The sequence below is a fragment of the Adiantum capillus-veneris genome, chromosome 1 (assembly GCF_014529385.1).
Source record: "Adiantum capillus-veneris isolate H3 chromosome 1, ASM1452938v2, whole genome shotgun sequence".
NCBI classification, from domain to species: Eukaryota; Viridiplantae; Streptophyta; class Polypodiopsida; order Polypodiales; family Pteridaceae; genus Adiantum; species Adiantum capillus-veneris.
Genome location: NC_140931.1, coordinates 66,895,026 through 66,920,568, shown reverse-complemented (window position 1 = coordinate 66,920,568; position 25,543 = coordinate 66,895,026). Strand labels below are relative to the sequence as shown.

At 43.2% G+C, this 25,543-nt stretch overlaps 1 protein-coding gene across 4 annotated transcripts; it reads left to right on the top strand.

Moving 5' to 3' along the window:
* The first annotated feature begins 366 nt into the window (after positions 1-366).
* Positions 367-7,721, top strand: LOC147464922 (putative beta-1,3-galactosyltransferase 2). Of its 4 annotated transcripts, none has more exons than XR_015188738.1 (11): positions 367-1,556; positions 2,083-2,146; positions 2,339-2,409; positions 2,638-2,840; positions 3,145-3,208; positions 4,100-4,172; positions 4,762-4,882; positions 4,993-5,080; positions 6,084-6,209; positions 6,315-6,443; positions 7,017-7,154. XR_015188738.1 is itself a non-coding variant. In XM_086517082.1 (11 exons), the coding sequence occupies exons 1-11, from the start codon at positions 1,465-1,467 to the stop codon at positions 7,163-7,165; spliced, it is 1,161 nt and encodes a 386-aa protein (XP_086373208.1). In that variant the 5' UTR covers positions 423-1,464; the 3' UTR covers positions 7,166-7,721. The 4 variants fall into 4 exon arrangements, 3 of the variants coding, with proteins under 3 accessions (XP_086373208.1, XP_086373211.1, XP_086373215.1); XM_086517082.1 differs by having other exon boundaries at positions 423-1,556; positions 6,334-6,443; positions 7,017-7,721; XM_086517085.1 differs by having other exon boundaries at positions 425-1,556; positions 2,354-2,409; positions 6,334-6,443; positions 7,017-7,721.
* Positions 7,722-25,543: the final 17,822 nt, after the last annotated feature.

Here is a 25,543-nt window from a genome sequence, read left to right as displayed (position 1 = left end):
AACGTGAGAGCCCAATGCACTAACGGCTACGCCTGCGACAATTATGTGAATCTGTGGGCAAACCATAAAATTATAATTAAACTTTGACAGGCTCCCCGTCTGTCCAAGTTTACTATATTTTGTCCTAGTTTACCCCCGAAATCAAGGGCCGCACGCGCCTTGATCCCCCCGTCATAGTTTCGTTGCTGTAGATCCCAACGTTGGAGCTTCATTAAACCTCCTGTGCCCTTTAGTGCTGAGGATCTCCTCTGCACAAATTTTAAAATTTAGGGGTATTTTGATAATTTTCCCTTATTTTATTGAACCCTCATGCACGAACAAGTTCTGCCATCAGGCAATTATACTACATTTTACATTTTACCCATCTCCCTCTGCTCTTTATTTATTTAACCAGATCCACTCTTTTTCCACAACCCCCAGCTTTTGCAATCTTCAGTTTTTCAACCCCATCGTTTTCAAAGCCCTGCCAAATTTAACAGCATCCATAGCTAAATGCCTGTGTTGGAGTAATAAAGTGTGTGAGTGCATGAGTCATGGCCTCATTGAGGGAGTTGAATCGTTGAAGCAAGGGTAGGGAAAGGCAGAAATCATGCCAATAAAGCCTCCAGAGCTGCCCATTAACTTTGATCTGCTTTCTTTCTTTAACTCACTTTAATCACAAGAAAAAGCGCCCATCAAATCTATCTGCAGGAGCCCTGGCGCCATAGCGCTCTCTCTCTCTCTCTCTCTCTCTCTCTCTCTCTCTCAAACAGACAATTCATGTGCCAATTTGCCCATGTCATGTTCTTCCACTTCCGCACACATCCTCTGCCAAAGTACACAAGCTTTAGCTGACAAGAAACCAAGCCTTTCTTCTCACACCACCTCTGCCTACATGCAGAATCTTTTAACAACTCCATGTGTAGGCAAGATCCAACACAGAGGGTCATGAGGAGAGTGCACCAATTTTGGCATATAGTTGTTTTGGAACATGACTCATATTGCTGTGTTCCCATCCCAATGCAGGTGAACTTTATTGACAGTTTATTGCTTCATGTTGTCCTCCATATCTGTGAAGACTTGGCATCCACTTAAAGTGACTCGGATGCACAGAAATCGCAAGTGTCCGCACTTTTGTTAAGCCAAATAGTTGAGTAGGATGCTTGTTCCTGCAGCATCTGCAACATCTTCTCAATCCCTCAGCATTCCAAATCTGGCTTTGATGAATACGCAGACATGTGAAAAAGGACAATTTCAATCAGCATTAGTGTGATCTCATTAAACATGAGCTTTAACCTGCTGAGTTTCAAAGGAATGAGAGCTCTTTTGCGACCAATGGACATGTTTAGCGCTTGAGTATAATCAAAGCCATTGAAGCAGCATCGGGAAATAAAGAAAATACACCTTCTAATGGCCCTCTCAGATTCATCAGAATGATTTCTCAATACTTCCATTAATGTTCTGTGCTCTTTAAAGAGCAAAACAATGGCAGCTAAGCTTGGTGGAGGGCTGTCCTACAGGTGGATTATCATCCTCTGCATTGCTAGCTTTTGTACAGGATTGCTATTCACTAACAGGTAATTTGAATACTTCTCTGATCAATTTGCTCTCTCTTTGTAAGACACACTGTAGGTGATAATCAATCGATGGTACTCATGATGAAATGTGCCCCAAGGTAGATCATGGGTAGGATAGAGTAAACCCCATGTATATATCGAGCCGTTGGTTTGATATGATCTTTCTGATAGAGTGGTAGCTATCAGGTGATAGGTCAGCAGGTAGAGTATTTCAACAGGATAGCATGTACATGATGCGACTCCCAGGTTCATTTTCTCGACTCTCATGATGAGTAGGGGATGTCAGGACGTTGTTGGTAAAGAGAAGACTCAACCCAGAACCATGCAATATAGCATGAGTTGAACCCAGCCCAGGACACGGAGAACCAATGGTGTTCTTCTAAGTATTGGCCTTGGAGAAGGCAGGAACTTTTGACCCTCAGTACTAATTAGTCATTCATATTAACATAACTTTCTCATATAGTTGTTCAAGAATCTTTCACATATTCTTCTCTTTGTGCCTAACAATGTGTTTCTGATTCAACAGAATGTGGTTGCTGCCAGAAACCACGGAACGTGCACAAGGACTATCTGATGGATGTGAAACCAAGGTGATGAAGTCACCACACCTTAATTCTTTTTGTTCTTGCAGTCTCTTCATCAATGATATCTATACGATTCTTCTGTGAAATGTATATCAATGCTGATTATATGATGATGACAATGTTTATGGATTTGGACTTCGTATTCTTGATTGTATGGATCCATCAACATTTTCTCCATTATCTGATGCTGAAAAACAGCTTATTGGCCATCAGGAATCTGAAAGTGATCGAGATATCAGTATGCTTCCAGGCGATGCATCAGCTATTCAGTTAGCACCTCTCCCTGAACATTAATGCATCCAATGGTTTTTGCTATGTTGTCGTGAGCTGCGGCCAGTGTCTTGCATCCTTGTCATCATATATTGTGTCCCTTCAGGTCGTAGGATTGGTACTTGTGGGTGCATGTATGTGTGGGTGTTGTGTATGACATAGCTTGCATAAGATGAGCACAAGTGACATGTGAGCAAAGTAGTGACAAACTTTCCCACTCTTGACAGCTCGATGTCAGATGCAGACATCGAACCAGAAGCATGGAGACCATCAGAGTCCGAGGGACCTGAGGTATCACCAGCACCCCAAGACCTGGATTGGAGTGGAACACCAGACCAGCGTCCCAAAGTGTTCATGGTTGTCGGAATCAATACTGCTTTCAGCAGCAGAAAACGCAGGGACTCTGTGCGGCGCACATGGATGCCCAGAGGTATGTGACTTGATGCTAATGTTTGAAACTCTCAAACAAATCATGTTTCTACATGTGAATTGTACTGTGCCTGCGCATTCTTTGCATTGAGTCCAAGGCTTGAAAGCCTCAACATGACGGCTATCATGTTCGTTCAGGTTATATCTATGTGCATTCGGCTATTGACACAATCTTGATTATTGAAAACAGAAAAGCTTTGGTGAAATGCCCGTACCTCAAAATGAGGTCACGCTCCATAAAGATGAGCTGCATGATGTTGTCATGATTGACATGTGAAGTATCTCACAGATTCCTTGCTGTGCAGGTGAAAAACTGCAAAAGTTGGAGGAAGAAAAGAAGATTGTCGTTCGATTTGTAATTGGTCATGGGTAAGAGTTTCCCAGCTTGCCTTGCTAGCTAATTCTAGCTCATGTCCAGCTGACGATACAAACAATGGGTGAATCCTGATTCTAAGTAGGTTAGAGCTAACATGCAATTATGGAAGCTTAAGTTGACATCACGCGACAATGGTGGGTCGAAATGTATGCCAAATGTGATGTCCTTATAAAGGCACAAAATGTTTTTTATGAGCTTCCTGTCTAGGTTCTCATGTCTTGGAATGCATCAATTGCAAGATATGCAAAAGAGGGCCAAGACCAAGAAGTTATAAGCTGTTCTTGATGAGCGTCCTATCCGGGATATCTCTTTTGGATGCATTGAATCCTGGTCATTCATGTTCACAATGACTTTTAGGCAAGATATCCTATGGTCGTAGGTCTAGAGAAGGAAAAAAGTCAATCAATCAAGGATTTCCTTGAAGACATGAATGACATGCAAAAGGCAGTGAGAGAAAGCATCTGTAGTGCAGATTAAGGTCATGCTAGCGAAAGGCATAGGTCTGTCATCTTTGCAAAGGTAAGTCTGTAATCTTGAAGGTTCTTGTGCAGTCAAAAACCATGAAAATATAAGTTTAATGAAGTTTCTAGAAGGGCATGGCATTGAAGCGATACCATATTCATCACATGACATAGGGCTCAAGCCTGATTGGCATAGAAACAAGTAAAAGGTTGATGTTGTGTATCAATTGACTATTCTAGTCATCTCTGTTCGATGATAGTCATCTCTGTTCAATGATAGTCCTCCTATATCAAGCTTTAAATCAGTATGCGGTGGCGCATGAGAACGTGTTTCTTTTTATCCTGTTTTAGTTGCTCATCATATGCCATTGTTTCAGCAAATAGAGTCGACCTGATGGGTTTTATACATTTTCATGATGACAGTGCTACGCCTGGTGGCATACTGGATCGGGCCATTCAGGCTGAAAATTCACAGCATCATGACTTCATGAGACTGGTGAGTGATATCGTAACTAAAGGTAAAATTCTACTCATTTCCCTGCAAGCTAATTATGGTTTGTCCTAAGATCAAGTTTCATCTAGGTAGCGAAGAACATGACCAAGGGCACTCTCAAGAAGAAAACAAACAGAGAAAAGATTACTAGGACTAGTCACCTCTGAAAACAAACAAGCAAACAGTAGATGAGAGAAATGGTTATCGTCGTAAACTCGTTGGAATCGAGGCCCCGATTCAAGGAAGGTTAAAAAGTAGGAGCAAGCAATAGGAAATTCAAATGGTATTACTCCATTTCCAGCTATGATAAATGATTCTGTATATTTAATGATGTGAAAAGACAGATCATGTAAAGGTCTACTCATTGCAAAGGCTACCCCTATCATATTTCCAAAGTAAGGCAATGACAAATTTGATCTTACTTGATCACCATAATCAAGTTCAACAAAAGTGATTTTCAAATCGATTCTGGTTCGGGAACACAGCTGATACAAATATTTTTCATATAGAGAAATTGTCCCCGGATTAAGCATACAATTGTTGCATTCATTAATTTGGTCATGAATCAAGAAAATGTTTCAATGTCTTACAGGCACATGTAGAAGGATACCATGAGCTTTCAGCCAAAACAAAAGTCTATTTTGCAACAGCTGTTTCCATGTGGGATGCAGAGTACTACATAAAAGTGGATGATGACGTACATGTTAACTTAGGTAAGTAATGCATCTAATACAAATTAAATGCTACAGACTCCTACTTTTTACATATCTGATGTACAAAAAGAGCTATGGATATGTAACTCCGACTATGGTTGCATGTGTAGGAGCACTCAGCACAACATTAGCCCGACACCGTGCCAAGCCCCGTGTGTACATTGGCTGCATGAAGTCAGGGCCTGTCCTTGCACAAAAGTAAGGTCCCCAACCGTAAACACAAAATTATCTAATATAAAACTGATTCTAAGTCTTGGAACAAAATTCATTTGAATGCAACAGCCCAATAAGGTTGCGCTCCTTGTTAGTATTCACAGCAAGCTAAGGGATGTAAAGGGAGAACAAGAAAAGAACAGGAGCCAAATGCAGGGTCAGCTTGGCTGAAAGCTTACCTTGTGAGAGTCAAGTGAATGAGAGAGAGAGAGAGTCATTCATTACTAAGGAGCATGTGAGGATCATAGATGCATCTCTCATTCACTTGTGAGAGTCAAGTGAATGAGAGAGAGAGAGAGAGAGAGTCATTCATTAATTACTAAGGAGCATGTGAGGATCATAGATGCATCTTTGGCATGCTGTAGTCTCTTTAATTTCATTTAAGAACCTGCAGTACTCATGTGACTTTTGTTTTCTGCTCAAGATATAGTTAGTTTGTTTTCTGCCATATACACACACACACACACACACACACACACACACACACACATATATATATATATATATATATATATATATATATATATATAGAGAGAGAGAGAGAGAGAGAGAGAGAGAGAGAGAGAGAGAGAGAGAGAGAGAGAGAGAAGAAGAAGAAGAAGAGAGTTTTAACGTTGTAGGAAACTATCCCAAGGGACCTTATAGATCTAGCCGACGAGAAGTTGAACTCAAGACCTGTTATTCAAGAGGGAAATGGCATAACCAATCTACCACACTTGGGTGATAGAAAGGTTATACCATTTTCCTCTTTTATTAGCACACACCCACACCCACACACACATACACCCGAGAAGAAGAGAATTTTAACTTCGTAGGAAACTATCCCAAGAGACCTTGAAGATCTATCCGACTAGGAGAGAGAGAGAGAGAGAGAGAGAGAGAGAGAGAGAGAGAGAGAGAGAGAGAGAGAGAGAGAGGGGGGGGGGGGGGGGGGGGGAGGTGTTTACAATACATTGACCTAGTGTACTGTTCACCGTCAATTGTGCAGGGGTGTTCGGTACCACGAACCAGAGCATTGGAAGTTTGGGGAGCAGGGTAACAAATACTTCAGACACGCTACAGGACAGCTGTATGCCCTATCTAGAGAGTTAGCAACCTATATTACAAAAAACCAGTAAGTAGCAAGACTCTAAATTGAAACACCACACATCATGCAACTTTTACCAGTTTTTATGCTACATCTTGTGCACCCACATGGGGTTTGGGTCTGTCATAACAGATGGTGGCACCCTTTGCAGGGACATTTTACACAAATATGCAAATGAGGATGTTTCTCTCGGAGCATGGTTCATCGGTCTTGACGTTGACCATGTCGATGATAGAAAACTGTGCTGTGGCACTCCTCCAGGTCAATCCCATCTTCAATTATAGCTAGATAATGTTAATAAAACCTCTTCTTGGTATTAAGGCAGCCCACTCCTTTGCATGTTTATGATTTTGTCTCATCTCGGAATTGCGTGTTAGCACTCTACACACCATGCTTTCTTTTCATGTAGCAGTAGAGACTCTCAAGTAAGAAGCACTCTTATCATCTTTGGCAACTTTGGACTCAGGCAAATATATAAGTCACAAATCTTGTCAGGGAGGTCATTGATGCTACCGCCTATTGCTTTTGTCGGTAGCAAAGTGATAAACTTTAGCTTTTGACTAGGCATGCGTTCCAAAATACAATCAAACAAAGAAGTATTGCTTCTAAAACAAAGAGAAAATCACATGGGCCATTGAAAAAATATAGAGGGGACCCTTTGCAGGCGAAAAAATACATACACAAAAGAATGTAGGCCTATCTCCTTTCTCTTCTAAGGCATGTTTTAGCATGCCAAAAACAAAGTGCATACACTAAGCTATCAAGCATGTCCGTTTAACTATATTAAACACTTCACCACGCTTGCGATTGTTAAATCTGTATTTGGTTGTGCAGATTGTGAGTGGAAGTTGCAAGCAGGCAATGCATGTGCTGCATCTTTTGATTGGTCCTGCAGTGGGATTTGTAATTCAGTGGAGAGATTAAAGCATATTCATCAAAAGTGTGGCGAAAGCGAAAGGGCATTATGGAAAGCTGCGCTTTGAGAGAAATTGACCAGGATAGGTAGGGATTAATCGCTTCCTACCTCCAGAAATTCCAGCCTTTGGGCTGTGCGCCCAAAATCTTTTACTTTAATCAATTACACGGATCGATAACGCAGTTACAAATACTATCGGCAACTATTCAACAGACCTAGTCAAACGCTAGCGTCCGAGAACAACCCTCCCTAAATATCAAGGGCATTGGGCTGTATGTAAGATGTTATAAGTCATTCCATGTATACAGCAAAGTTCTAGCCATTCGCATTTTTGTATTATATACATATAATGACAGGTTACATCCTAACTCAACAGTCCCTCAATGCAAAGCAACAAGCAGAGGACTGTTGTTTCTCCTAACTGCAAAAACTGGAACCCTTTATCATCTTTATATTGTTGATGCTTAATTACACCGAGGTTCGTGCGGCACTGCAGCCTTTCTAGCACTCAAATCCAGGACAATTTGCTATCATGCACACTGTCAAAGAAGAATAACTCAAATATGCATAAAATTAAATGATATCTCTGCCGAATGATTGCGATTTAGCTCTCTCATTTTGCAGCTGTTAATCTCTTAGGGTGAAGATATTATTTCACCCTGCCATTCTGCTTCTGTTGTTTGTGAAGAGTGGTTACTCTTGAAGTGGAAATTTCACCATTTTGTACACGATTTTCAAACAAGGCAGTGAGGTTTCTGAGAAATTGTTTCGTAATAGTGAAGATTGTGATCTCTTATCAACTTCCATCACAACTTTGATGCCCCCCGCATGACCCTGCGCCATCGAGATCATGTGGTGCTAGCCCCCTTCACAATATGGGCAGCAGGACTGCTTCTTGAGAGCGTCTCTCTCTCTCTCTCTCTCTCAAGACTGAAGATCTGCTTTGGCATGGCCTCACACCATGCCATCGCGCCTTCGCGCTGTCCTACGTTGAGGCCAAATTGCCACAACATAAAATTTCGAGCGCTCGCCGGGGGGGGCAAGAAGGCTAAAGCGTTGCACCCATAGTATGAGATGGAAAGAGCCGAGCAACTCAATGTTAGGATTTGAAGGGCAACCTATTCGTTCAAAAGATGGGTTGTAGAAAAATGCACCCTTCCCTATAGAAGGGTCTATTTTCAGTTTTCCCTTCTAATGAGAAAATTTTGCATATTTACAAGGCAAGATATTATATTCTGTCAATGAGTATAACCAATATACATATAGATATTGTAAATGAGCATTAATATATATAGAATGTTTTTTAATTAGCCCTTCCATTGACATGTATTCTATTTTTTCACCCTTCTCTATAAAAGGATAATTTTGAACAAGTCCTTCCAATGACAGACTCAAAAAAACTTTGGTCTTCATACGACCGGCAAAATGCCTTAAGAAGGGCAGATGGGCGTCAAATCCTATCACTGGCTGAGCTATCTATTTTCAAGGAGATTATGAGAGAGAGTTATATTAACGTCTTCATAAGGCCAAAGTGACCTACGAGACCAAAAAGTTACAATGTGGTGGATCTGATACAGAGTAAGAGTAACAAGAATGACAAATGACAAAATAAATACAATGGAATCCTAAATTGCTATGTGTGAACTAAGCAGCTAGTTGGAATAGCTAAATCACAAGAGATCCAGCATTAGTTGTTGGCGGGTCTCATCAATTTCCTCCATGGTCAGCATCTCACCGGGCATCGTGCATGTCGGGCCAAAGTGATCTGAATCCTCTGATGCAACCTTCGTCGCAGTCGTGGGCATCTGGATCTCCCCAGCTTGGTCGCTCGGTCGATGAATGTGCCTCTAGTGTGAGGCGACGAGCTCTCTTGTGGTAGTAGCTCCTCTAGGTGTCCAGTCTCTACTCTAAAGAAGTCTGTGATCCGTCTCTGAGACTGGCTAGCCTCCCCCTCATCACGCTCTCTCTTTGCCTACGCAGCTCGAGTAAAAACAGACACATGCATCTTTGATCCTCGTACCGCATGACTCTGGAGAGTGGTCCAAAGCCCTCTTTGAACAAGCAGTGAAAGCGGCCTCGTAACTTGTAGTAGACGGGGCAGTGGCATGTGTAGTGCAACTCTATCTCAGGCTCCATGTCACACAGGAGGCATGTCTTGGCCTCTGCTGGTACTCCGCTATATCTCCCAGTCTCGATCCGTAGCTGGTGTGAAGATGTGCGTATCTGGCCAATAGCACATCGTATCCCATGAGACAAGTGGATGTCATGTATCTGGGCCTCGTCACAAAACCGTCCTTTGTAAGCTGGAGAAGATGCTCTCTGTAGAAAGCCATCTTCGTGTCCAACTCCTGTGCTAGTTGTATCCATGTCCTCTTGGTGTCTAACTGAGTCAGGTATTGGTGGATGAGCCTAGCGATCTCGGACTGTATAAGAGTCAGAGAGGGAGCATCCAATGAGTACTGGAAGGGGGGCAATCTGTCAATGCTGAACCCATGCGCCTGAAACCATGATGTCATCTCCCCATACCAGCATGATGTATCTCCCTGCATGGCTAACTGTCGTGGGAAGTTCCCACATGCGGTGTATATTAAGGAGACAGATCTGATGAGCGCCTCAACCACTAGTGGGGGGGCAGCTAGCTCTGCTCGGATAATGGCACGTGGTACTGAAGCCTTGGATCTAATGAGCCGCGAGATAATAGAGACTAGTGGCTTCTCGATGTCCCCCGATCCATCACTGCGACCTGTCCTCCCGTGATGATCCAATGAAGGTCCCCAAATCTCAGCTCCATAGAGCAATGCAGAAGCCACCAAAGTATCAAAGAGCTAGAGCTTCGTCCAAGGCTCCTGAAACTGAACCTGTGAACACATCCTCTTCAATCTACCCAATGCTGCATTGGGCTCTGGTCAATCTAGTCTCTGCTGGTCTCCTCATGAAAAAGCTGGTCCACTAAACACCACTCCAAGGTAAGTGTAAGCATTTGTATACTCCACTGTCTCCTGGCCGTATGTAAATGCGGGCGCTGACCTCCTGATCCACTGTGGGGTGGTATTAAATACCATGACCGTGGTTTTACCAAGGTTGACAGACAAACCACTTTCATGGGCAAACCTATGCAAAGCATCTAGGTGAGTTGCATCCCCTTTGGAGAGTCGGAGATCAACACAATATCATCAGCATATAACAATAGTGGAATCCATGTCCCTACCAGTTGTGCACCTCTATCACCATCTCTCTCAATGTAGTCAGAAACCTCATACACATACATACCAAATAGAGTAGGACAGAGCGGGCAACCCTGCTTCACCCCAATAATGGAGTAACCGGTCTAGATAGACTCTCTGGGGTGTGTTAGGAATTGGATCGTGCTAGCTATGGTGGATGAAAGAGAAACATAGCTTCAATGTGTGAGTGTGTGTGTAATCAAGGTTATCACTCAAGTGAATTAGGTTCCAAGATAGAATTAGATCGTGCTAGCTATGGTGGATGAAAGAGAAACATAGCTTCAATGTGTGAGTGTGTGTGTAAGCAAGGTTATCACTCAAGTGAATTAGGTTCCAAGATAGAATTAGCTTGGACTCATAAACACAATCTTGAGTATTGACTTAGCTTAGCACAAGCTTACCATGGACAAGCATGTAGTGCAAAATGAAGTTGTTGTTTATTCATTCATGAAATGAGCTTTAAGTAGCTCTACAGCCTCGCTCCACAGTATGTGGGATAAATCCACTCTCTTCTCCTTGACTCACACCTTAGGACAAAGCTCAAGGCTTTACAATCCTCCTCTTGAGGTTTGGGCTAAGACAAGATACCGAAGATGCATGATCCACACAGGCTAACAAAATCCACATAGGATGTGATATCCACACAGGAAAATAAAGTCCACAAAGGATGGTGATATCCACACAGGATGGTAAAATCCACACAAGAAAAATCCACAAAGGATGGTGATGTCCACACCGTGGATGATAAGATCCACACAGGAAAAAGTCCTCCCCTACAAGTAGAGAGTCTGCATCTTCAAAATGGGTCTTCATAAAAGACAATGTTGCTCTCGTCTTCATCCTTTTTGTCTTCTACTATGTGAGTTGATCCTCTGTCAGGTCTCTTGCCTTCGTTGCTTCTACTGTTGCTTTCAACTGCTTCATGGTCTGACTTCGTATCCTCCCCTCGAACGAGTGCTTCTGTCCCCCTTTTTGTTGTGCAATCAGGCTTTATTCCATGCATCATAATGACATGCAACAATATGCTAAAATATCCTATGAAAAGGTTTATGCAAAAATTAATGCTTGCTCTTCCATCTTGGTCATACTTCGAGAGCCTTTTTGAAGCTAAATTTGGCATACAAATTATAAAGGGCGGTCTTACCAAGTGCAAAATTGCACCGACAGTGTCTAAACCCCTTTGCAAATGGATACAAGGGTTGTGTGCTTACAATATAGGCTTCAACAATCAATTGAAATCTTTTGAGTTTGCATATAACAACTCTAACTCAGTGAGAGTCAATAGTGAATCAAGTTGGCATGCAGTGCCTTTAATGAACATAAATTTTGTGAGCCAAAATGTTGGCCGCAGGAACCGGTGCTAGTGCCAAAACTGGCACGCGGGGTCAAGCTGGGTAGGCTCCGGGTAGTCGGGGCAAGTTGGGCGGCGGGTAGCACTCCCGGGTAAGCGCGAGCAGGTGGGCAGAAGATCGGGAAGGCGGGGGCACCAGGGCAGCCAGTTCGGGCAATGGCCGATCGATCGTGGCCAGTCTTGTGAGCAACGCGATGCGGCCGGTCGAGCTAGAGTCTGTTCACGGACTCCGCCGATCGGATGGGCACTTAATGAAGCGCCGATTACGGTCGGTCAGTGCCTACGACGGTCGTTCGGACCCGAAAACGGAATTCAAAACAGTTGACCGCCGGTTTCAAGTCCGCCAGTGGGTGTCCAAATCGGGTGTGGCCCTTTGCCTTTAAAAAAGGTCAAAGGCCCTAAAATCAAGGTGTTCCCACCACGGTAGGGCCCGTTTGAGCTGCTTTGGGGCCTATTTTCTACAATATTTTGGTGAGCATTAAAGGCCTTTTAGGCACACACATACACACACACAATTTGGGCTTTGAATCTGCAGGGAAAACCAGAGAATGAGGGTGTGCATGAGAGAAATATTGAGCAAGCTTTAGAATAGGCAAAAGAGATGCGATTTTAGCATGGGTGGGCTTGACGGAAAGCACTTGAATGGGGCTACGCACACATACCAATGGTGAATTCCAATTTTGCTAAAATGAGGTGGAGATTTTGAATGCAAAATGCAAGTTTCTAATGGAAAATTAATAAAATCTTATGCTAATTAATCTTCCAATTAGCTAGTGAGTAGTGGCCCAAGAGTCTTTAGCTCAAGAACATGCTCATGCTAGCCAATGGAACACTAATCAGGCATGCGGTATGCAATAGAGGGGCAAAAAAAATGGATTTATCTAATGATGATAGAGTAATGCTAATTGTACTAACACACAAATGCATAACAACAATCCTAGCTAGTAGACCATAAATCTGAGACCAAATGTTAGGAATTAGATCGTGCTAGCTATGTTTCTCTTTCATCCACCATAGCTAGCACGATCCAATTCCTAACAGGGTGTGTACATGCCCCACTAATGACCTGTATAATGCCATAATCCCCTCTGTGGGTACTCCCATCTCCTGTAATCTGCGCATCAATCTAGCTCTGGGTACTGTGTCAAATGCTTTGTGAAAGTCGACAAATCTACAGAGATCCATCTCCCATGTGATCTGCCCTCCTCAATGATGGCTCTAAGCGTCAAGATATGGGCAAGAGTAGTAAAACCTCTCCTGAACCCTGCCTATTTGATTGCACGTATCCCCTCCCTCTCTTCCCAGCTACTTAGCTGCTGCTCAAGAATGGATGCGTACAACCGTGCCAATGTGTGTCCAATCATGATAGTGAGATAATTCCCAGGCTCCATAGGGTCTCCTCACTTGAAGATATGTACAATATTAGATAGGCTCTAAGTATCAGGCAAGCCCTTACGCATGGCACGGTTACACATAACTGCTAGAAGCTCTACTAGTAGATCTTTGGCATGCATGAAGTGCTCAACCACTAAGCTATCATGATCATATGCTCTCCCAGCCCTCATTCTGTCAATGGCCTTCCTCACCATCTCAGCGGTGAAAAAAGCACATGTGTGGGGGCATGGATCCGGGGGGTTGCGAAGGGGCAGCTATCTAGGAACTGTGTACAGAGATGACGCGTCTTGGCCCCAGGCCTCTGTAGAGGTAATGGCAGGGGGGGGGGGGGGGGGGGGGGGGGGGGGGGGGGAGTGCTCATGAAAGATCCGCCATGCCTCACGTGAGTCTTGACTCAAGAATAGCTGGTATAGATCCTGCTCTAGGCGAGCCAAAAATGCCCTCTTCTTCCGCCACACTAGGCGTCGGAAGTCAATCTGTGACTGTCTGTGAGTGATGTCCCCCAAAAGAACCTCCCTCTGAAGTCTAGCTCTAGTTTCGTGGAATTCCTCATCATACCAGCTGTTCTAGGGCATGCTTCTAGAACGGCATCTCTGCTCAGGCTGGGTGTGTGGGTATGCCTTTGTTGCTACATCATGTAAAAGCACCTCCCTCTGAAGTCTAGCTCTAGTTTCGTGGAATTCCTCATCATACCAGCTGTTCTAGGGCATGCTTCTAGAACGGAATCTCTGCTCAGGCTGGGTGTGTGGGTATGCCTTTGTTACTACTATACTGTCCATGTCAGTATAGTAGTAAGCTCCTCCAAAGTTCGCCCTGGCTCCTCTGTACACAGGCGTCTGTAGATCCCATCTATGTATACAGAGTCCATCTCCCACGTGAAGGTGTAACGAGTAGGGTCTACTGTCTATGGCCTGTGTGCTACACTAAACTGGAAAGAGATGGTCAACGACACAAGAGAATGATCCACTGCCACACCAACAGTTCTGGGTCCAACCATGAGATCCTGGATACTAGAGATGAGACTCGGCTATGCCATGACATAATCCACTGTGATAGCTCCATGTCTGTGTGGAAAGCATGTAAAACCCCCCACAATGGGAAATATCTGTAGGCCATTCAATATGACCAATCCATGTGCAATCCCCATGTCTATCAGTATGTTCCCCATCCTGTGATATTCTGGATAGGCCAGTCTGTGGAACATCCAGCTCTCTCAGCATCTCCTTTGATGTATCATAAAAAACTGTTTAATGATGGGCAGTCCTAGCATTGAAGTCCCCTAGAATGATGATGTCCCCATCTCTAGAGAACTCCCATATGTCATCATCCAAAATAGAAAAGGGGGACTGTCCTGTGGGTGGTGCATACACTGACGTACTTGGGAAAAAGTAGCAAATAGCAATGTAAAGATATCTGCCCATCTTTGCTCTCAATCTCACCCACATGTACCTAGCTTGCTCATCCCTGTGAGCTATATGTATCAATGGCTGCAACTCCTTCCTGAATAACACTGCCACTCCTCCTGAGCCCCACCCTCTATGCTCTGATCGTGTCTCCTGTCTACAGACTGTCTCCCATTTGTATCCACTAATGTGAGGCATAGACTGTCTAGGGGCCTGATGTGTCTCAGAGTAGAAGACGATGTCTCTTCTCGTAAAACTATTCTGAAAAGCACCCACATCAAGGTGCATAGATCCATTACAATTCCAGGTCGCAACTTTGACTGTGGTCCCATAGGCCTCACAACCTCATGTGGAGCATCGCTCTAATGTTACCACTCTTCCATCTCGGTAAAAGACAATCTTACCTTTTTCTCTTGCCGCTTGAATCTCTGGCATTACCTTGTGCATATGAGCGATCTGTGAGAGGGTAAGGTCATCTCCGAGAAAGATGCCCGTTTTCTTTAGAGTTGGTCTCTTCTTCAAATAGTCCTTCTTCATTTCCATGGACAAAAACCGAAGGATGAGTGCCCTTTCTTTCGAGGTTTCCCCCTTCCTCCCATTTTTCTTGTTGCCCACTCTCCAAGCTCTTGAGTGCATCGGCTCATGAACCCCCATCAAAGCCATGAGTTCTTTTACCTCTTCATCCACATTATCTTTGTCTTTAAGGCCGCAAATTCTCACATGCAGAGAGTGCACACGCCTTCTTTGCTCCTCTTCTAGTGTCAGGTTAATAATGGTGGATGTGGACGTTGTTTCCTTGCTTTTCCCTTTCTTGGCAACCGCAATCCATTTCTTGGCCTCATCTGCCTTCTATTGAGTCGTTGTAATAATGTCCACCCAAGTAGTCATCATTTCTTTGTGCTGCTCTTCCCCCTCTTTGATGGCTCGCACTTGCTCTTTGATCGCGTTGAGCTCTTCTATTATTGAAGGTTGCAATTCTCCTTCTTCAAGTGTATTTCGTGATCGTACCTCAGCGAGCTCCCTCTTGAGTGACGCAATCTCTTCGTCTTGGGCTGTCATACGATCTCCCAGTGTAGTTATCTTGTTTCTTAGGCCAACACGCGTTCTGCGAACATTTTTTATTGTGCCCAATAGGTTGCGGTTGATCTTGTTAATGGTTTCGGTCATTTCTTCCTTGCACTTTTTGAACTGCATCCTCTAAGGGGTCGGACTTATCATTCTGTTTCCTCATGATCGGTTGCCGCAAAAAATGAGAGGAAATTTGCGACGGTAGTAGGAGATCACACTACACGCACCACATTATGCATACATGTTCTCCCACATTAAGCATACATGGCATACATATGCATTTCCTGTAGTTTCTGCAAATCAGAACAAAGTCCTACTTTTTGCAATGCAAATTCTGTTGAAATTTTTGAAAATTTGATTTTTTTTTTTGTAAATTTTTTAATTTTTTGCTCTCTATTTTTTGCAATTTCTATTTTCCTACAGGGATGAAAAAACTGTTTTGAAAACTCTGTTTTCTAATAGCGTTAGCCTGCACACCTGCGGGAGAGAAAGAAGGGGGGGGGGGGGGGGGGGGTACTGGGGGACTACGCTGACGAGGGGTGGGCTACAGGTTACGCAAGGGGGGTGCAACAGGTTACGCGTGGGCGTGCAGCAGGTTACGCGAGGGCGGGTGCTTCAGGTTACGAGAGAGAGAGAGAGAGAGAGAGAGAGAGAGAGAGAGAGAGAGAGAGAGAGAGAGAGAGAGAGAGAGAGAGAGAGAGAGAGAGAGAGAGAGAGAGAGAGACGAACACATAGGTTGCCCTCATATAGAGCATCGCGTAAGGGATCTCCCTCTTGCCCTGCACCCTTTCTCATGAATCATAGACCCAAATATATATATATATATATATACACACACACATACATACATACATACATACATACATACATATCTTCGGTTTGCTCCTGATGCGCAACACGTCTCCCTCTCACTCTCTCTCCTTGACGTCGCTAGCATTGGCTTTTACTTCAGTTTTATGAGGGTATCTTTTGAGATACCCCTTAATTAAGCACCTCAAACAAAATTGGGCATGTTTATTGGATTGGAGATGGTTAGCCTATGTTTAAGGAGAGCCTTTCACTACCTAAAAAAGTGCTAGTGGGGTTTATAAACGCCTTCTATATTTGTGGAGGAAAACATGGATATACGTGTATATAGTAAAAATCCTATTGGCCCATGGCGCCACCTAGCTCTTATGTGGCGTAGCCATTAGGAAATTTCAGAGGTCATTTGGAGGGCCATATGAAGAGAGAGAAAAATAGAGCGTGTCCAATGAGCACGAAGGCTACATTACGTAGGAAAGTACGTGGAAAGACTCAAAAAATAGGAAAATAGCATAAAACTTTCATGAATCTAGGATCGTAGCATCGTAATTTCCTTCCTTTTACCGAGCTTTTAGGTGCTTGAATGTGGTCCCACTTCTGATATTCTCTTATGGTCATTAACGTACTGGAGGGTGACCATTAAGCCCGCACAAGATATTGGAATTCTAAAACACTTTCCCTCCATTAGAATGATTTCAAAGTGAATCTCCCTCCACTAAAGCTTTTCTCTGAGAGCTATGGCTTCCACGTCTTCTCGCCCAAGAAGCTCCAGGTGTTTACTGTCTCTCACACCAACAACCAACAACTGCACTTTGCCTAGAAGGCCAAGTAGTAGCATATCCTCAATTACAATATCAACTTCAATAAGTGCAGAGAACCAATGGGTTGGACAAAGGATAAACAAAGGTTCATGGGTCCTCATGCAACCAAGAAGACCCAAGAGGTCTAGTGGTATCAACGTTTACCGCTCAGCATGGAAGGCCAGAGTGTTGGATTTCAAAGTTGAAATTGACAAAAGATCTGTAAAGGAAGTTCTTGTTCAGCATGTGTTTACCCATCCAGAGGTGATAGAAAACGGTGGAAATGTATCAAATATACATCAACCACGTTGCAATTGTAAGTACTCTTGACATGTGAACTTACTGATACTCTCATTATAACTTTTCTTATATATTTTGCAATGTTTCTCCCGCTTCTTATGAGCAATGTCTCCATTCTTCATAGCTCAATTACATTAGATTTGTCATTTTTACTTATTGATACTCTTAGTTTAACTCTTCTTATATATATTGCAGATGTTTATCCCTTTTCTTATGAGCAATGGGAGCCTGTGGAGTGCATAATAGGCATCTTCCATGTTGTTCATGCCCACATTGGTTCTCTACAGTATTCAGGGAGGAGCAGCAAAAGCCTGGCTGATGAGGGAATATTTTTTTATGACCACTTCTACCAACTCAGCTCAGGGAATAAGAATGGCATGTTGGTGAAAGTGCCCCTACCAACCGATTGGAACACTGTGGACTGTCCAGTTCCCGAGGAAACAATGGTGGAGGCAATGTGAAGTAAGATCTACAAGGATATACAGAGGTCTCTACGTAGCTCTATTCTCACCAAACTGGTTAGAATTGCAAAATTTTGTCCTGTTGTACTCTTCATAGAGCTGTTTCATAGCTACAACATCCGTGTTACGAAAACTATGTTCATGTGCAAGTCATTTCAGCAGTCATCCTGTGACAAACTTCTTGACAGAGGATGGTATGTAAAGGAAGAGATTGGTTTACGGTGCGAGGTCGCGCTTGATACTCTAGTTGTCAAGTACATGATTGCAAGCCAATCACTGTTACTCTCGTTTTGGTATATGCGATCACAAATGCTCAGTGGTAAGTACATTCCTATGGACCAGGTTTCTACAGGTTTGGAAGATAATCCTGCTGTGGATGTGGAAGTGATTGATAAAGAGCATGGCCTACTGTTGGTGGTTACAATAAGGGAGCTATGCAGTCTTCAGCATTTGCGGCATGACATAATTGAAGAGTCAATGGACAGGGACCTATCAGATTTTTCCTTTTTCCTAGCTGGCCGTAAGGTGATGCGGCGAAGGAAAAAAGATATTTTGTGCAAAGAGTTGGATGGTCGGGTTGAAGTAGTGTCAATGTAACAGATATTCTTGTGAACCCAAGTGTATACAAATGACTTTCAATACATGAAGTTTATTGAGCTCATTTGTCAATTGTGCCCTGTGAAAAAGTGTGCTTGAAATACATTTCTTTACCATGTCAAATCTCTCTCTCTCTCTCTCTCAATGTTAGACAAGACAAAGACATGATAGAAGAGTCATCTTAATTCATTAGAAAGTACAAACTCGTCTGTGAACAATGGACTGAGATACAATTTCTGTAAGTATGGAATCAGAATGTCTTCAAGGTAAAAATCGAAGGAATGCCCCTCGAAAGAAGGTGGTGAGATAGTTGTTCCCGACGGATTTAGTTCTCCCTTTTCAGGAGTATCATCAATCAGTAGTGTATTAGTTGCATCAAAGGGTACACCGATTTGGCTAAACGGTTTGTACAGAAGAGGTAAGTGTGGTTTTTTAGGGTGGTAGTGGCCCTCAACGGTAACGCATTTTCTTTGATCATACAAAAAGGCAAAATCTGATGTGTGAGCGCCGCATACACTGCAAACTATTGTAACTACTGGCGACAAGTTTTGCCTTTGCATTGAAGACCATATGGGAACTCTGAAGCGTGGAAGAAGAAACTGAATAAATTCCTTGGTTCCTGGACGAACCATGACTCGACAAGTTCCCATCCGAAACGTTTGCAAATCCTCAAAGGGTTCTGTGCCACTGAGAGGCACGCGCATCAGCAGCAATCCATTGACGTCCAAGACAATCAACCTCTGTAAAAGTTGACAAGTACATATAAGTAGTTAGAAGCTGAACATATTTTGCCATACTTGAATAGACATTACCGGAACAATCGTATCTACAGGTAGCAAGGGTCCATACTGGGTCTCTCTAGTGTTGATGTCGTTGTTGCTCTCCTCTGCTTTAGCTTCATCATTCACATCTTCATAGTCATCATTCACATCTTCATCAGGGGTCTCCCCCATGGCTCTTTCTGCCTCATTCAAGGTTTCCTCCAAGGTCTTTTCCTCTCCCTCGGTTGACCGGCTTGCCTCATACATCCTTGCCTGATCCATATCAGTTTGCTCATCCCTAGGCCTGCTTTCCTCATCCATATCCTTTTGCTCATCTATAGGCCTGCTTTCCTCATCTTGGGTTTCACCCATAGGATCTTTTGGCTCCTCCACTGGCTGACTTGGCTCTTTCATTGTCTCCTCTGGTTGTACACTAGCACCTTCCATATGCTCATTTGGCTTTTCCTCATCCTCGGCTCTTTCATCTTCTGCTGATATGACCCCCTCGGCCCGTTGTGATTCCACTGTATCGGATGCAGGGGTTTGTCGTGGTGGCACGTCATGTATTGTTAGATCAATAGTGCGGTCATCCAAGCTGCTATCTTCAAGCTCTCTGGGGCTAGACATAGTAAGCAGGTGTTGTATTAAACTTACCCGGTATCTTTGCAAATAATCATATGTGTAGTTTTTTAAAGCACTCTGCAAAATTGAAAGACCACATGGTGAGAATTCTTTTATAAACTAAACCAAAACTGACTGAATGCATTGCCAAATGGTTACCTTAGTCATGAAAGGTTTTAATGCAAAGTAGCTTTGCAGGACATATTCTGCATGGAGAAGACATCTCCAGCCGCAATAATTCCCATCGGTTTGATTTGGGACAGGTACATCTTTGATTGGGGCCTTGTATAGTTCATATCTTCCACATAGCTTGCCATAGGCAAGCAACAACCTCTTTATACAACTGCACAAAGCAACGTCAAGATGTTAGCATGAGGCTTCAAATTTACGTGGATATCTATAAGAAACACTTTCTGATACAAAACACTTACAACCTAATTTCAGGGTGGGTTCCTTTTATTGAATTGAACACCCACACTGCTGGTTGGTCAACATCAAGGCATATGAGACTCCAGTGATGGTTGTTCTCATATGGAAAGATGATGACAGTAACTTCCAGCATAGCACAGTGGAGAAACCAACTCTCAAAGGTCCCAGATGGACTGTTCTTTTGTCTAATAATCACTGACATTTGTGGATCAAGAAGAAACACCTCTGTGTGGGTGTGCAGTGGGAGTTGACTTTTGATCAGGCTGCAGAGAGTTTACCTGAGTTAGCAAACCTATTATCTGAGTTTTCAAAGCTAGCAAGATAGTAACACTTACTTAAGACAAGCATAGATAATTGTGTCTGAAATCTGAGCATCTGCATTCTGCAATAAATTAATGTCCACTTTTTCCAGAGCTAGCTTTCTGGCTCCATCTACAAATGGTATCTCTGCAAGCAAACCATCCTTCATTGAAAGTAGAGTTTCTTGATTGCTTGCCTCTATGGACAGGGTCACATTGCATTCTGTTTGCCTCTGGGACTCCACTGCTACTTTTGCTTTCTCCTTAAGCTCTGCTTCCCTCATGTCCTCTGTTTGGCGAGCAATAGTGTCTGCCCTTGCCCTTGTATTCACATCATGTGTGACATCTACAACTGTGAGTTGTGGCACTAGCTCAGGGGGGTATAACAAAATTTCCCTCATTTTCTGCCTCCCGGCAGACATTGGGGACCAGTAGTTTGTCATACCTCCACCTTATTCTTTTCAATGTCTCACTATCTTTGTCCATTATAGTAACCCTGTGGGCATGGGCTGCAACAATGGTGATGTCACTGAAGTACTCCAGTAGGAAGTCCTTTGCTGCTTCTTGTAGAGCCATTAATGCCACCACCTTCCACCTTTTGGTGCCCCAGGTAGCTTCTTCACATATGGACCTCACCATCCTCTGAAAGGGCAGCTTTGGTATGCATAAATCTACACATTTTTGTGCCTTTCTGATTTCTCTGAAAAGTCCCATGCAGGTTTGTAACTTCTTCACCCTTGGACCTTTCAGAATTTTATTGGGTTTTCCAGGTCTTTTCTTTGGGGTTGCAGATCTGCTACTTGCCTTAGCTGCTAATCCTGGTCCCTTGCCTTCCTTCCTTGCAGTGGCTTTTGTTCTAGCCATTTCACTGTATACAAAAAGAGGAGTCTCTCTCTCTCTCTCTCTCTCTCTCTCTCTCTCTCTCTCTCTCTTTCTCCCTCTCCCTCTCCTTTCTATAGCTTAGCATATTTAAATAGAGAGAGAGAGAGTGAGAGACTCCCATTACTAAAGGCGCGCGTGGAGCATGTTTTGACCTCAAAAAACACCTCCGCGCGCCGTTAGTATAAGGTAAAAGAAAGACTCACTCTCTCTCTCTCTCTCTTTCCCCTACCTTACATCCTCTCTCTATAACACTCACACATACACTGGTCGATGCACAGTACTAACGGCGTGCATAGAGACATGCACACCGGTTATGCCTCTCTACGCGCGCCTTTAGTATCTATCTATATATATCTATATATATATATATATATATATATATATATATATATATATATATATATATCTATATATATATATATATATATATATATATATATATATATATATATATATATATATATATATAGAGAGAGAGAGAGAGAGAGGCTGTGTGTGTGTGTGTGTGTGTGTAAGTTATATTTGTGTGTGTGTGTCTCTGTATGTGTGTGTGTGTGTCTGTGTGTGTGTATGTTATATTTGTGTCTCTGTGTGTTTGTGTGTATGTTATATTTGTCTGTATCTGTGTGTGTTTGTGTGTGTATGTTAGATTTGTGTGTCTCTGGGTTTGTGAGTGTGTGTGTCTTTGGTGTGTATGTTATATTTGTGTCTCCGTGTGTTTGTGTGTATGTTATATTTGTCTGTTTCTGTGTGTGTGTGTGTGTGTCTGTATGTGTGTGTGTGTGTGTATGTTTTATTTGTGTGTCTGTGTGTTTGTGAGTGTGTGTGTGTGTGTTGTGTTTGTGACTGTATGTGTGTGTTGTTTGTTAAGACAGAGCTAGATATGCAATATACTGTGACAGAAACAGAGAGAGAGAGATAGAGGCAAAGGCAGAGGGAAATTTCAGAAGCAGAGGGAGAGAGAGAGAGGGCCAAACCTCTTGAGGACGCAGACCTTCGTTATGTCTAAGATGGGTCGGCTTGCTGTCAGAGACGCAGACGACGGCTCTTTCTCTCTCTCTCTCTCTCTCTCTCTCTCTTTCACGAGGTGCGGTTTTTCTCTCTCATGACCTCTATATATGACGTACAAAAGTATACGGTCTCAATAATGACCGCACGTGCGACAACATGCAATTATACTCTATTTTACAGTAACACGTGGGGCGCCGCCATGTGTATCCGTTATAAGTGTGATTTTGAGAGAGAGAAAGAGAGAGAACAATAGAAAGAGAGAGAGAGAGAGAGAGAGAGAGAGAGAGAGAGAGAGAGAGAGAGAGAGAGAGCCTCATTACTACCAGAGAGTGATAGAGAGACAGAGAGAGAGAGAACCATAGAAAGAGAGAAGGAGAGAGAGAGAGACAGATTGAGAGAGAGATAGAGAGAGGGACTCCTTACTCTCAGAGAGAGAGAGGGAGAGAGACAGAGTTAGTTTGACAGACAAAAAGCAACGGAGGAGACACCTCCCTTGGAGTTTCTGCAAACCCCACCAACAAAAGGTGATCTCTCACTCTTTCTATCTGTATTTCCAACAGTTGGTACAAATTGTGTGTGTGTGTGTGTGTGTGTGTAAACAAAGAAAAACCCATACTGTTGTTCAACACACACACACCTCAACACATACTTCCGTAGACAAAGACACACACACACAGACACACACAGACACACATACACACAGACACACACACATAGACATACACACACTCTCTCTCCCTCCCCTCTCTGTCCCCGTTACTAACGGCGCGTAGAGCCAACCAAACACTGGCTGCGGCTCTCTCCGCGCGCCTATAGTATAGTTATGACTCTCTCTCTCTCTCTCTCTCTCAATTGTACTTAAGGCGCGTGTAGAGAGTTGCAAAAAGTATGTTGTCGTCCTTGCGCGCTTTTAGTACAAAGAGACACATCAGAGAGAGAGAGAGAGAGAGAGAGAGAGAAGAGAGAGAAGAAGAGAGAGAGAGAGAGAGGAGTCTATGTGTATTTTTTATGTTCTTTAGAGAGAGAGAGAGAGAGAGAGAGAGAGAGAGAGAGAGAGAGAGAGAGAGAGAGAGAGAGAGAGAGAGAGACTATGTGTGTTTTGTTTGTGCTTTGGAGAGAGACAGATATATATATATATTATATATATATATTATATATATATATATATATATTATATATATATATATATATATATATGGAGAGAGAGAGAGAGAGAGAGAGAGAGAGAGAGAGAGAGAGAGGAGAGAGAGGACTTGTCATGTTTCATGAGAATAGGATTAAGGTCCAGTAGCAGGATTTCAACCTTTGCAGGCTCAGTTGCTTAATGTTTCTGCCAAAAGAACTGTTGACTTTTGTCAGGACATATCTGAAGAAAGTCAATTGGTGAAGATCAATCAGAGAGGTCACAGGCAAGAGGATCCCTCACCCTACAAGGCTCCCTCACCCTGTACAGTACTTGTCAAGAAAAATACAAGAAAGAGGAATATAGACTTCTTAGATGATGCAGATGTGCCAGAAAGTAGTCCCTATGCAACTAAATGTAAAGCCAAAGAGGATGTGTCTTCTCTGGAAGACCCAGCTGCAACTGATGAGAGGCTGTTTGATTTTGCAGCATCTTGTGGTGCTGGGGATAAGTTTGATCTAGTTCATTCTATGTTTAACCCAAAGTTTGACATTGAAGACCTGTTAGCTCAGCACAGTAGTTTCTTGCATTCCTACAGAGATAAGTTTGAAGTGATGGTGCAGGTAGGGGGGTTGTTCTGCCCACTATGACTCTTGTGCATTTAAATGACTGTGGTGGAAAGGGACAGGGACTGAAGAAGTATAGGGAATTACCACCTTCTTGCCAACATTCAGCCTGCCCTTTGCACCAAAAAGAATGCAAACTCATTCAGGAAGCCTTTGGCTTTATGATTTACCTGAACAGCCTGTTTGGATTCCTCATGCAGAATCCTGATGAGGTGTTAGAGGAGCAGGATGCAGCACCAGATGAAGAATGCGAGGAGACAACTCATATACAAGAAGTCGAGGAGGTTGAAGATACAGTCGACCTTGAGGTTGAGGCAATTGAAGTACAAAGAAGTAAGATGCTCTCTGTGAAAACCACAGAAATCAAACTTCCATTGGATGTCAGTAACTTCACTGAGAAGCATGCTCAGATGATGTTGCCTGCTGTGCCTGACTTCAGGATTGGAGACAGGACCTATATCTTCTTACATGATGTGCAAAGCATCTTTTATTTAAGGGAGGATTTCTCCCTGGCGTTTATTTCTAGAGTCCAAGAGGAGAGGAGTGGATTTGTTTTAGAGGATAGTAGTGATGATGAGGCAATGGAAACATCCAGCAATCCAATGGAATGCCTCCGAAGATGCTTTGAGAAAGCTGAAAAATACAAGGAGACACTACCTGATGAAGCAATAAGACAAAGCCTAAGACCATCAACAAGTAACAAAGAAGTGGAGGATTGGTTTAACCATTCAGGTCAGGGGTCAACTAGATCTGTAGACCTGTGGCAGGAAAACCTCTTTCTGCAGGATGAGAGCTTCATGGTAACTCTCTCCTCTCTCTCTCTCTCTCTCTCTCTCTCTCTCTCTCTCTCTCTCTCTCTTTGTGTCACTTCTGACATGATATGTGCAGTCTTGGATTGCTGACAAGGATGACTTCCTTCGGCGGCGGACTCGAGAGTATCGTGGAAGGGATGCGGCCCTAGCGCAGTACCTTTCAAAGCTTTGCGAGTCGCCGATAGTAGTTTTTCACAATTCCATGTCACAAGAGGGTTCAATAGCAACTTACACATTCAAGACACTATCACGCTTCTTGGGTGGACCGTGCTGCCCAAAAGTGCAGATAAAGTCATTCTTGTGGACAAAGTGTTTGCTAGAGATTGTTTTGGTTACTGCCCGGGCTATACAGGTGGTCGGGCAGCGTATTACTACACCTACACAGCAATGGCACTAGCTCTTGGTAGACAAAACCCAGATGAACTTTTAGAGTATGGCAAACATCTCATGATTCGTTACAAGGGTGACGTGCCAAAAA

Coding starts and splice junctions, on each gene's coding strand:
- LOC147464922 (XM_086517082.1), top strand. CDS start 1,465: ATGGCAGCTAAGCTTGGTGGAGGGCTGTCCTACAGGTGGATTATCATC. Junction 4,173..4,761: donor ATCATGACTTCATGAGACTG/GTGAGTGATATC, acceptor AATGTCTTACAG/GCACATGTAGAAGGATACCA. Junction 6,210..6,333: donor ACCTATATTACAAAAAACCA/GTAAGTAGCAAG, acceptor CACCCTTTGCAG/GGACATTTTACACAAATATG.